Consider the following 13,098-nt stretch of genomic DNA (forward strand, 5'->3'; position numbering starts at 1 on the left):
CCAAAATGTCCTACACTCTTTCTGATGCCACCTACATGCCCTGTTCTTTATGTATTAATTCCTGAAGAGTGTGAGTAAACAAATCTCATTCCCCAATTAGTCATTGTTTTGCACACAGAAAGAGTTGGACTGCCACGCGGTACCAGGAGAAACATTTGGCATGTGATTTTCAGATTCAAGGATACAACTGAGCGAGTCGCCCAGATGTTTTTTAAATGTCAGCAGTGAAGCCATTACTCACACAAATCTCTGGCTCACATTTTTTTTTTTTTTTTTTTTTTTTTTTTTTTACAATAAATTCAATAACAAAATTAATGCGTAGTAACAAATTTAACAGGCACTATTTTAAAACACGAACACAATAACAATCATTTCACCGCAAACAGGAAAGAACAGTCAGGGGCCGCTAGAATCCCCCATCACATAGGCCCACAGTAATGACAGATTCATAAGCCCACAGGAATGACAGATTTAAAGGGATGTTTCAGATGTTTTTAAAGAAGGCATGGGAATAAAGTATCAGGACGTCTATGTGGGCGTCTCACTGGAGGTATATTTGGGGAAGGGGGGATAAAACAGAAATATCTCACAACCCTTCACACATCATAATAATAATAATAATTTATCATTTGTTATTTAGCTGACACTTTTATCCAAAGTGACTTATGGCTAATTAAACCAAGCAGGGGACAATCCCCGCTGGAGCTGTGCAGGGTTAAGGGCCCGACAGCTGCACTGGTCTTATTGTGGCCACACCAGGGCTTGAACCTCCAACCTTTCCGCGTCCCAGTCATGCGCCTTAGCCACCAGGCTACTGCTACAGCTGCTGGCATCAGACTCAGGCCGATGCTGCTGGCATTTCCCCCCGGGGAAGGAGGCTGCTGTCTTGCGCGTTTGTGGCATTCCGTCAGACATGGCGGTGACACACCTGGCGCTGACTCCGCGCGATGGTGATCAGGTCCACAGCCCCGATAGCGTGTTTATTCAGCGCACAGCGATGGGGATCAGGTCCACAGCCCCGATAGCGGGTTTATTCAGCGCACAGCGATGGGGATCAGGTCCACAGCCCCGGGGGCGGAGCCAGTCCGGGGGCGGAGCTGAGTGTGCTCCAGGCCTATCCCGGGACTCGCCCACGGAAAGCGCCTGAAGGTTTCACCCGTGGCCCGCTGCCCCCACGCTGTGCCCACATCTCCTCACCTCAAAACTACTTCAACATTAAAGTTCAGTTCAGATGCAGCCAGATATTTTATGAAAACCGTATTTTAAATTCAGATGTTTCACCTGGTCGCATGATCAACCATAACAAAAAAAATCTGTGAACAATTCATTATTCGTAAAGAATACATCACATTCTTTACTTTTTTTTAAAATGAGTCTTGCCTGGTAAATTAATCAGCAATGATTTTCAAACATTTCCCATGGTCTTGCTCAGCAGTTACCCAGCTAACTCAGTAATCCTGCTGTGTGATACAGGCCCCAGCTAACTCAGTAATCCTGCTGTGTGATACAGGGCCCAGCTAACTCAGTAATCCTGCTGTGTGATACAGGCCCCAGCTAACTCAGTAATCCTGCTGTGTGATACAGGGCCCAGCTAACTCAGTAATCCTGCTGTGTGATACAGGGCCCAGCTAACTCAGTAATCCTGCTTTGTGATACAGGTCCCAGGTGAGTTAAACCTCTGGCTGATCAGTAGCATTCGTCTTCCAACTAGCGACCAGGCAGAAAAGGAACACCATTAAACTGGCACACACTGTGTACTCCACACACACACACACTATGTCAAACTCACATAAGCACGGTCCGTGTCTATATTATCACCTGACGGAGCATGCTCTTATCATCCCGAAGCGACCGCCTTGGGCCCTGCAGTGGCTTAAATGGTAAACTGCGAATGTTTAGGTGTAGGGTTTTAGGGGCCCTGGGTGCTGTTTTCATCTGCTGTTATTCTGGGGCCCGTTTTAAAGATCGGGCCCTGGGGCCCGGGCCCCACAGACTCCCGGGGCCTGCCTCAGAGCCTGACGACACCCCTGCAGCAGCGCGGTCACGCACTGGGTGCTCCAGGCCCCACGGTGTCAGTGCAGCCCCGCTCCTGCAGGCTCCTCACAGACCCACGGAGGTGATGTAAATCAGTGCAACACACACACACACACAACACGCGCTCCGACGAACCCACAAGCCCGCTGAAACAAACAGCGCAAGCTACGTTTTTTTTTTTAAACAGCTGGTATCAGGTCGCCCAGCGCAGACCAGCTCCATGCTCAACGTGGTTTCACCAGCTCAAGCTAGGTTTTGAAACAGCTGGTAGCTGGTCATTTGAAGCTGTTCATAGCTGGGGTTTACACCAGGGAAGAAACGTGCAACACGTCCGAATTCTAGAAACGTCCTTTTTTTGTTGATAGTAGGTTACACCAGAACTGCCGATTGTCCTGGGGGGAAAAGTCTGATAGGTGTTTTCACCTCTAACATATCAACAACCGCGGCCAAACAATATATGCATATCATAAACGCATCGCCATTCAACATCATAGATTTATAATGGAATGTTAACCTGTGATACGCAGAGGCTATTTAAAACCCAGACTGGCGATGGACCAACGCCACAACGTCACCATCTGCTTGCCGTCTTTGGCGTATGTGGTGCGATAAATGTCCGTGACAGGTGCGCTAGGCTAGCAGGTACAAAGGGCCTGTAGCGTATGAGAAATTCCAACCTTTACAGCGCAGCCGGAAGGTCGCAGTCTCGCGTTGCGCACAGGCGCGGCGAGGAGCGGACCGCAGTGGCACACATCCCTGTGATAAATACACCCCATCCCACCCCATCCCCGGTATATTATTTCAGCAGCTAATAGTAAGCGCCCGATCGATCCGCATGCAGCCAGCACGGCCGCGGCACCCGTCTGTGGTGACGACGTCGGTTTGGAGGCGAACGGGGGGCATAACCCAAATGCTGCTAGCAACCCGACATCCGACATATGCCGTCAACACGGGCTTGCCCGAATTCTGTTACCTTTGTGTTACTTAGAAACTAACAGGTTTTTTGCTCAAATGAATAAATAAATAAATAACACACAATCATATTGCCAGTTGATCTATGGGCTAGTTTGCCACCTGTCCGTGTTGTACGCCATCCAAATAACTGACTAGGAAGCTAATTGTGAAGACTCGTGTTAGTTTGGCAGCGTTCTTTACGAGGGCGTTAAGACTCCATTCAGTAAACCATCCGTACAAAAACATAGCCAACACGAACACGCTGCTGTGCTCATTATGCTCAAAAGGGAGACGGCCGTACGGTAGCTAGATAGCCGCGCGACACGTCCAGCGAAAAGCCAGGAGCAAAAACAATCGTCACCCGAAGGTATCCGGCAAGCTATTGTTCCACCTCTAGCAAACTAGCTTCACCTTCGGCTGTGTTTTTTAAACTGAATATGCATACGCATCATTATTTAGCACTGAAACGTACTTCAACTGTACACCTTAAAATGAATCAACTGACATTATTTTTGGCAGTCACTAGCATGCTCGTCAGCCAGCTGTTCGCAAGACTAGCAGCGCGGAACAAAGACCACAAGGAGGTTGCCATTGGAGTGAAACGCGCAGCCGGATTTTAAAGTCTCACGCGCAAAACGTCGCCAGTTTCACGGATAAATAAACCATGTGGAAAAAACATTTACCTTGCTTCGCGGTGGGGAAAAAAAATCAAACAATAGATGTCGCGGTATTCGTCGGTTGCCCCGGCGCGTAGACCGTTACACCGTTACCTCGTGAACTACCTCTCTGGCACATTCAGTGTACACGGTGAACTGTTGCAGCCTCCCCGAAGTCCTGCGACTCAGGAAGGGGGGGGGGCGGGGGTGGGGGGGTTATGAAAACGAAAATATGCCAATCCGTATGACCTCCTCCATGTTGTAATTGTAATCTACATTTTCCTTCCACGTTAGAGCGTTCGGCATTGCCTGACCTTCCGCGTTATTCTTTTTTTTGCATTTATGTATTTGTGCGTTACTTTCCAAATAGTATTTCCCTTCACTCCAAAATAATAGTTCCCATTTTGTCTTAAAGGGGACGCGCTCCCTTTCCCCCCTCACGAGCGCAGCGAAGTATTTCATGAAAAAGGGAACTTTGGTGGCCAAAAGAGTGCACAAGGCTCAGTCGCCAGTGGTGCACGGACGGCCCTGGAATGTAACTATATTTATTTGAGAGAAAAATAAGGAAAAATGTTCCAAATCCTCTTTTTAAAAAATGTAGCTATATTTAAATAGAATTATGTCCTTCTGTCAAAAATAAATAATTGTGAATCTTTACAATAAATGGCCTAAGCAGGGGCCAATCCCCCTTGGAGCAATGTGGGGGTAAGGGCCTTGCTCAAGGCCCCAACAGCTGTGGCAACGCTGGGGCTTGAACCAGCAACCTTCTGGAGCCCAGTCAAGCAGCTTGGGTCTGCCGGGCAGAGAGTAGGATTCAGGAGGGTGGCATTTCGAAAATCTGGGAAAATAACTGCAGTTCAGTTCCTGAAATTAAAAATGCAGTTAATGCTCTGTGGATGTTTTTTTTTTTTTTTTTAAAGGGGGATGTCAGTTGCAATTCCTGAAACTGAAATGAAAACAGTTCCAGGTACATAGGACTGGGGTCTCTGGGGATGTTAACATTAAGCATTAACATTGCAGTACAGACATTTTGCTGCCAGGTTCACCAGGAGACATGAGCCTGTTTTTGATGATCCTCTCTGGCCTTTCACTGCACGCTGTCAATATAACGCTTTAGCGCATCCTCCGTGTTCAGATCATTCCCTACCGCTCCCTTGCTGGAGTTCGTGTTTTGAAATGTTTTTTTCAAAATTCTAAGTCAGTGTTCTAGAACTCGTCTAGCTGCTTTCAATTACCAGCAGTGACTGTTACATCGGCGTTGGAATGTCGATTTCAGAACATTCTGGTGGCACGCTTGCGATCTCGCGCCTTAAAGGGTTAATTCGGACGCCTCGTGCGATGATCCGGTGTTAGGAAATTAAAAAGCTGATGAGCGGCGATTGGTTAACGGCGAGCTCCAGAAGAGAGGCAGCCTTTAACAACGAGCTGCTGGAGATTTCACTTCAGAGAGATGTCTCGCAGTTACTAAGCAACAACAATCTGGGCCGTGAATCCCACTTCGGGTTGTCAGACAGGAGCATCTTGGAGCTCTCACAACATTCAGAGGCACATCACCCGCTCATCAAAGTGAGAGTTTACACTGCACTGTGCACGACACATTTCTGTTCTGTTTAACATGACGTTTCTGTGTTTAACATGCTTTACCACGCTCTACTACTGATAGCACTGCTACTACTGCTACTTCTAGTGCTGCTATATAATAATAATACTAATACTAATACTACTAACAATAATACTAATATTGAACCATGATGATACTACTACTACTACTACTACTACTACTACTAATTATAATAATAATAATAATAATAATAATAGTAACAAATCATTTGTACCCTAGTAATAGTATTAGGAGTAATTATTATTTTATAAAGGTAACAGCATAAAAACAGCATGATATGCAGTAAGAGAAAATTGCATGTCAGGATCACACGTTGAACGCAGACATGAGAAGCCTTCATTTTGATTTAGTCCAGGCAGCTGTAGGCTTGCAGCGCTGCCCATGTATCTCAACATGAGAACAGGCTGAAATTGGGCAGCGTAATTCCTGGTTTGGGAACATCTGGGAGGTTTGTGTGTTGACGCACCGGAGCCGTGAACTCGTGAGCTGCTGGACCGGGCGCAGGCTATGCCCCCGGACATCTCTGGAGAAGCGGGCGTGGCCTGGGAGAACAGACGGATGGGGCTCCGTGTGGCAGTAATCCTGGAACATGAATCAGCTGGAAGAGGACAGCAGTGTCTGAGTCAGGCCTCCCGGGGGAAGCTAACGCCGCAGTGCTGACCGCCGCACAAACGCACAGCGACACAGGACACAGGGAACACAGCGAATACAGCGACACAGGGAACACAGGCGTGACTGAGCCAGTGCTTTATTTAACCCTCGGCAAAGCAGGCTTCCTGGAGTATTTTTCCCTTTTTCACAATTGATCAGTGTTCCAGAACTCCATTGCTCTGATTACCAGCAGCGATTGTTACATCGGCGTTGGAATGTTAATTTTAGAACATTCTAATCACATGTTTGTGACCTCACACCTTAAAGGGGTTAAGAGAAAAATGCCCGTAGCTCCAGATTAGGAATCATGAGGCAATGGCGCCACAAACAAGACCAGCACAACGCTCTTAAAGACCAGAAATGGTCATCTGTCTGTCCCAAGCAGAGCAGCAAAACCCATTTTTCAATATACACTCACTGAGCTCTTTATTAGGAACACCTGTACACCTACTTATTCATGTGATTATCTAATCAGCCAATTGTGTGGCAGCAGTGCAATTCTTACAATCATCCACATATGGGTCAAGAGCTTCAGTTATCGTTCACATCAACCATCAGAATGGGGAGAAAATGTGATCTAAGTGACCTTGACCGTGGAATGATTGTTCGTGCCAGACAGGGTGGTTTGAGTATCTCAGAAACGGCTGATCTCCCAGGATTTTCACACACCACCATCTCTAGAGCCTCTGCAGAGATAAAATATGAACATTCTTTCTGGCTCTGTCCGAGTTTCACACCCGCCCCTGCCCTAGCCCAGAATTCCAGGCATATTTTGGGAATCTCACCTCACATGCTTGCCCGTGACAGAGCGAGACTCAGCGAGACTCTCAGGGTGAAAAGTCATGTGAAATGTCTGACTCAATCACTCCTGCCCAGCCTCCCAAAACAACCAGCCCCCCTTCCCAAACGTATGCCGTGAAACTTCTCTTAGAGACAGGCTGCTGATTGGTTACTGGTAGCTAGGGAGGCAACATCTGTCTCTAATCCCAAACTGCGTGCAGTGTACGTTCCCACAGTCTACCGGCACAACCTAAAGGGCACCTTGGTGTGTTCCTGTAGGCTCAATAAACCAGCAAAGCCCAGAAATGCACATATACAAACTAGATAAAAAAGAAAGAAGAAAGGAAACATCTATACTTGTATAGTCTCTCCACTTCGAGACCTTATAAATGTAAGCTTCTAACTGACATTTTGACAAAAGTGAGTGTCATAAATATTTAGTTAATAGGGCAATTTTATAGGACTTTGATATTGTACATTCTTTTGATATTGTACAGAGTACTTGTAGGGTGTCTGTCATTTTGATCTGTGAAGAACTGTATTTCAGTTTTGTGCAGGATGAGGAAGCTTTGAAGCTCAATATCTCAACGCTACTCAGAGCACAGAACCTTGTAATCCCAAGGTCACCACATTCATTTACCTGCCCGTGGAGGAACACACAGGTGAGGAGAACACACAGAGGAACACACAGGTGAGGAGAACACACAGAGGAACACACAGGTGAGGAGAACACACAGAGGAACACACAGGTGAGGAGAACACACAGGTGAGGAGAACACACAGAGAAACACACAGGTGAGGAGAACACACAGTGGAACACACAGGTGAGACCACACAGAGGAACACACAGGTGAGGAGAACACACAGAGGAACACACAGGTGAGGAGAACACACAGAGGAACACACAGGTGAGGAGACCACACAGAGGAACACACAGGTGAGGAGAACACACAGAGGAACACACAGGTGAGGAGAACACACAGTGGAACACACAGGTGAGGAGAACAATTATTATAATTGTTATATTCCAATTTCCATTGGAATTTTCTTCTGCCTCACGACTGTGAAAAGGTCTAAGTGAGGAGGGAGACAGACCATAATAATCAGATTAAATATTAATACTCCTTAGCTTAACAACAATAAATGATCTGATGATCTCAGCTGACTCCCCTCTGGGATCTGAAACAGGCTCACTGATAACACACTAATCAGCCATTAAGAGCAGAATTAGCTCCAGAATAGGCACATGACATAAGTGACAGAATGAACGTTTGTTGCTAATTAATTTTACACCAGCGATGGCTGCCCTGTCTCTTTAATGAATGCGATTATCAAAGTCAAACTGTGTTTACATGCAGCAACTTTTATACCGACTATACAACTGCAACTTTCCCACATCATCACTCATTTTACTGTAATACAAATATAATGTAAAGAAAGGAAAACATTTATTGAAAGGAAATCCTTGGGGGGGAAATGGTATAAATATAAACCCTCTTATTTCATGGTATGGCTGCTAAATAATGACTTATTGCTGTTATTGTACGTTACTTTCAACAGTGTTGGGGGGGCAGACAACAGTGAAATCCAAGCAAAAACAAACATTTTACTGCGAAAAAACTAAAATTTGTTTTGTTTTTTGTTCGTCGTTCGGTCCACTCCTGTAGGCAGAGACGGGACAGTGGATGCGCCCGCCGGCCGACGTCTCCGGTTTCCGCAGCTGGTCTCTCTCCCCAGCTCACTCGCATAGAAGCAACCCAGGGGCCCCTTCAGGGCCTGGGGGAACTGGAGACAGGAAGACGGACAGGGAGGAGGAGAGGGGCGACTTCACGCCCAACCCAAGTTCACTCGGCTAACCGCCAACCACCATTTTAGCAGATTTCTTTCAAAACCTGTTAGCTGTTCAGGCGCCAGCTTGCTTTTGCGAGGTTTCTTCCCATTACACACACACACACACACACACACAGAAAACAAACACGCACGCACACAGTTTTTGAACTCTTCGCAACGAAAAATAAGAAAGGATTTTATAATGCTATTACACTACACAGCTATTCCTGTCATTGGTCAGTCATTGGTCAAATTGATACGGATAAGTTATGTCCATGCAGTAAATAAGACGATGAATGTAGCCAGTAGGCTAGTATGTAGCCTGCATGGATTCATAATCACTATTTACCAATTACATTTTGGTTATGGGCTAATTTAAGACGTTTCATGCATCCGTGGAGACTCACTGCTCGCACATTATCACACTATTGTTGTCTTTAGTGCTTGATAAATGATTATTTAGAAAATAAAGATGCACAAGAAATATGTTTCGTTGGCCTTATGGGTCCGTAATTGTCTACACACACTCCTGAAGAGTAGCTACCAGGGAATGGTCTGACCCCAGTGCAGATGTTGCCATGACAACTATCTGCGGCTCTCACGTGCACTCGGTGACGGCCGCGGTGCAACAGAAGATAAGTTACGGTGAGGTAGCATGCAAAGTGCTTTCCGTGAGCTGGGACGGACAGTGACGGTTTCTGTCTGCAAGGCGCCGTCAGTTTTACGGACTAAGAATTCATTTAGCTTTTTTACTTAGCATATTTTGTTATTCTGCATATGTGTAAGGCCCTTGTTGCCTACAGCTATCTGTACGTGTACGTGGACCCTGTAGCGTTGGTTACTCAAATCGACATAAAAATAATACTTCGGTGTTTCGTTGCTTAAAGGTATTCGTTGGCAGTAATAGTACATCCCCCACCGTGTAGTTTTGCCTGCATCTATTGACAAATGGACGATACAAAAACTAGAAGGCTGTCAGCATGCGTCGAGCAATATTTTATCTCAAGATATGTAGCAGCGATTAAGTCTTATGATGATAGATTTTGTTCAGCAAGCACACAGAACTGAAACCAATCAGCATCTATAAAAGCCACTTTACCGTTGAACCGTAAACTAATAATCTGCCATTGCTACGGCCGGCTGCCCTCTTAAAACGAACCACCCGGCTGGTTTGCCCATTTTCTGTTGCATGCTGACATCTAGCTGTAGACAAAAGATAATTTGACAAAACCACAACAACCTCAATTAGCCTTTTATTCGTTCAGCCAAGTTAGCTACAAATCCTGTTGTAAATTTAAAACATTTTTTTGGGATACCTAGGTTGATACACAGCTTTAATTTAGTACAAGTAACTAGCTTTATTAGTGAATCTAAAGTGCAATGTCATAAAGTCACTTGGGGGTTTTTTTTGACCCGGAAAAGAATGTACTTTAATTTATCTTTTGTTTGTTTAATATAATCGTGATTGTTGTACGGTAACAGATCTGTGTAGCATTCGCCATTACTTGTGTACAGTGGTAGTGGACAAGTCGCAAGCGAAATACATGGGCTATTTCGATAAGGATACAAGTGTATTATTAGCGTATACATGTGAAATAGGCAACTAGCCAGCTATTTATTTCACCAGTGAACCGCGGGGTGCAGTATGAACGTCTCTCGCTAGGTAGCTATTGCTGTAGAATGCAGCCAGATAGCGGTTCCAAACGGACTCGCTTTTGTGATGCAGCTAGCGGAATCCGTGAGAGTTTTATATCTAGAAAATATAGGCTAGTGCTGGACCAATGGCTCCAATGGGAATCCGGCTGTCTCCTCTCGGGGTGGTAGTGTTTTGTTTACTGGGGGTCGGTGTGATCTACCATCTTTACGCCGGCGTTATATCCAGCAGAATCGCGGCGCTGCGGCAGCACCGGACGGTGGATCTGCGGGAGCTGCTCGCCCTGTCCGTGGAGGCTGCGCTCCAAGGCGGCCGAGAAGTGAGACGGGTTCGAGAGGAGAACGTTTTTGAGAAGTCCAAAGGGAAAGCTAAGGATGGCGCAAACGAAAGGCTCACAATGGCAAATCTGTGCTCTCATAAAAAGATGTACCATCTAATTAAAAACACGTTTCCCTATTTGCAGGTGAGCTCTCTAGCTCAGGGGAGGGGCGGGAGTGGGTTTAGTTGACAATAAAAGCTTCGTGAACTGGTGCTGAATTGATCGTACCGGTTACAAACGACAAATTATTCAATAGATATGAAAGTCCAAGATCTGTAAATACAGCTAAATGCTAATTAGCTAGTTGGCTACCTAGCTGGCCACTAATAGAGTAAGGGCAATCGAATCCTTTGACGTTGATTATTTGGGAGGGGAGAGATTCCGGTTGTGATATTTCAAAATAAAAGCATTACTGCGTCGGTTGAAAACACATTTCGTTTATTTTATAGTGCAGCATGTACAACATTATTACATGAATTAATTAATGATATCACAAAGTGACCCTTTCCCTCATTGTGCTCGAGAGCGAAAGAGGCAGGCCTATCTGACGGCATTCCCAGACGAGCAAGTATATCTCCATCATGAGTCAGGCATAGGTCACACTGTATTTAAGGTCCTCATTTAGGAACCACTAATACTACATCGTTACATTTACATTTACATTTTAGTCATTTGGCAGATGCTTTTAATCCAGAGCGACTTACAAGTGCATAGGTTCTTCCACAAGTTTAAAGCATCACATCCGTAACTAGTAAAATACACATGAAGTGCTGTTCTAAACAAAACATACAGTCATCGTAAGTGCAAAATTGTATGTATATATATATATTATTATTTTATTTGGGTTAGACGAGGGATATCAGAGGGGAGGGGGAGGGGTGATCAGGAGGGAGGACTAAGTTTGAAAAGGAGTGTTTTTAGTCTGCGTCGAAATAGGGGGAGGGATTCTGCTGTCCTGACAGTGGTAGGCAATTCATTCCACCACTGAGGAACCAGAACGTAAAACAGGCGTGAACGTGCAGCTCGACTGCCAGGTGCTCGTAGTGAGGGAACCACAAGGCGACCAGAGCTGGCAGACCGGAGTGGTCTAGCTGGGGAGTAGGGAGTGATTAAGGATTGGATGTAAGGTGGGGCAGTCCCCTTAGCAGCCTGAAATGCCAAAACACTAGGGCCTTGAAGCAGATGTGCGCGGTGATAGGAAGCCAGTGGAGGCCAAATACAGCATTATTAACCATTACTGTGGATGTAGATCCTGTTCGTCATTTAGACCAGTGGCCTCCAACCCTGGTCCTGGAGGGCTCCAGGGTCTGCTGTTGTTCCTGGTTATTCTGCACTTAGTCAATTAGAGCAGCTTATTACACTGTTATCTCACCTCCACTGTCCGTGTGGGTGCTGATTTTAAAGTGAAGTTTAAAGTGAACTCTGAAGGTCTATGGTCGGAGGCCACTGACTTTGACATTACACTGTGATTAAGGTCCTGAGGGTCCTGAAGGTACATTTGGTAAGATTTTTGTGATTTTTGTGTAACATTGTTACAAGATCATTATAAACCCCTTCCTATCATTGAAACAGGCTCTCTGACATGTTGACTCACCCTCTGGCTGTGCTTATAGTCTCTAAATTCGGGTTTCAAAATATACAGTTCGCAGACTGACACTCTGTACCTAAATGTTGTACAGCTGTACAATAATTGAAGCTCATTGGTTGAAAATTGGTTCTTATTGGGGGAGGGATAAACAGTGTTGTGGTTGTGGGTGTTTATTGCGGCAATTCCTCTTTTGGCTGTTAGGATTTAACAATTGTTAAATGACCAATTATAACATTAAGCATGAGTAATCATTACTGCGGATAGTTCAGATACCACTGTTCATCGCATGGGTGTCCAATCTCATCCGAAAACGGTCGATGTGGGTACAGGTTTTCATTCTAGCTTGACACTAACACCCGATTCTACTTAACAAAGTCTTGATTGAAGTCCATGTAAAGTTGAATCAGGTGTCGTAGTGCTCGGCTAAAACACAAGCTGGCCCTTTTTCAAATAAGATTGGACACCTCAGACTACAGATGAGTTTTTGACAGCGGGCGCGCGGCGAGTGTTGTGTAATTGCGCGTTAATACCGCGCGGCGTGTTGACTCCGTACCGCACGCCAGGTGAACGCGGAGCAGCACCCCAGAGTCGGGGCGGAGGAGACGGGCGCCTGGAGCCGCGTGATCCCCGCCGACCTGCAGCCAATCGGTGAGGGCAGAGCGGTGGCGGCCGATGACATCACGGTGTGGATCGACCCTCTGGACGCCGCGCACGAGTACTCCGGTCTGTGGTCATGTGACCTTAAAGCGCGTCTGCTGAGCACGGTGGTGTTTCACAAAGCAGGGTTACTGAGTTAGCTGGATAACTGCACTGAGTAAAACCCACAGAGCAGGATTACTGAGTTAGCTGGATAACTGCACTGAGTAAAACCCACAGAGCAGGATTACTGAGTTAGCTGGATAACTGCACTGAGTAAAACCCACAGAGCAGGATTACTGAGTTAGCTGGATAACTGCACTCAGTAAAACCCACAGAGCAGGGTTACTGAGTTAGCTGGATAACTGCACTCAG

At 45.9% G+C, this 13,098-nt stretch overlaps 1 protein-coding gene across 1 annotated transcript in view; it reads left to right on the plus strand.

Moving 5' to 3' along the window:
- Nucleotides 1-10,165: 10,165 nt before the first annotated feature.
- LOC133137944 (inositol monophosphatase 3-like) overlaps nt 10,166-13,098 on the plus strand; it is a 5,855-nt gene continuing 2,922 nt past the window's right edge. The window contains exons 1-2 of the mRNA XM_061256367.1: nt 10,166-10,643; nt 12,651-12,810. Coding sequence (XP_061112351.1) covers nt 10,308-10,643; nt 12,651-12,810 — 496 coding nt within the window. The 5' untranslated portion in view covers nt 10,166-10,307. The remainder of the gene's footprint in view (nt 10,644-12,650; nt 12,811-13,098) is intronic.

Source organism: Conger conger, chromosome 9 (genome assembly GCF_963514075.1).
Source record: "Conger conger chromosome 9, fConCon1.1, whole genome shotgun sequence".
Taxonomy (NCBI): domain Eukaryota; kingdom Metazoa; phylum Chordata; class Actinopteri; order Anguilliformes; family Congridae; genus Conger; species Conger conger.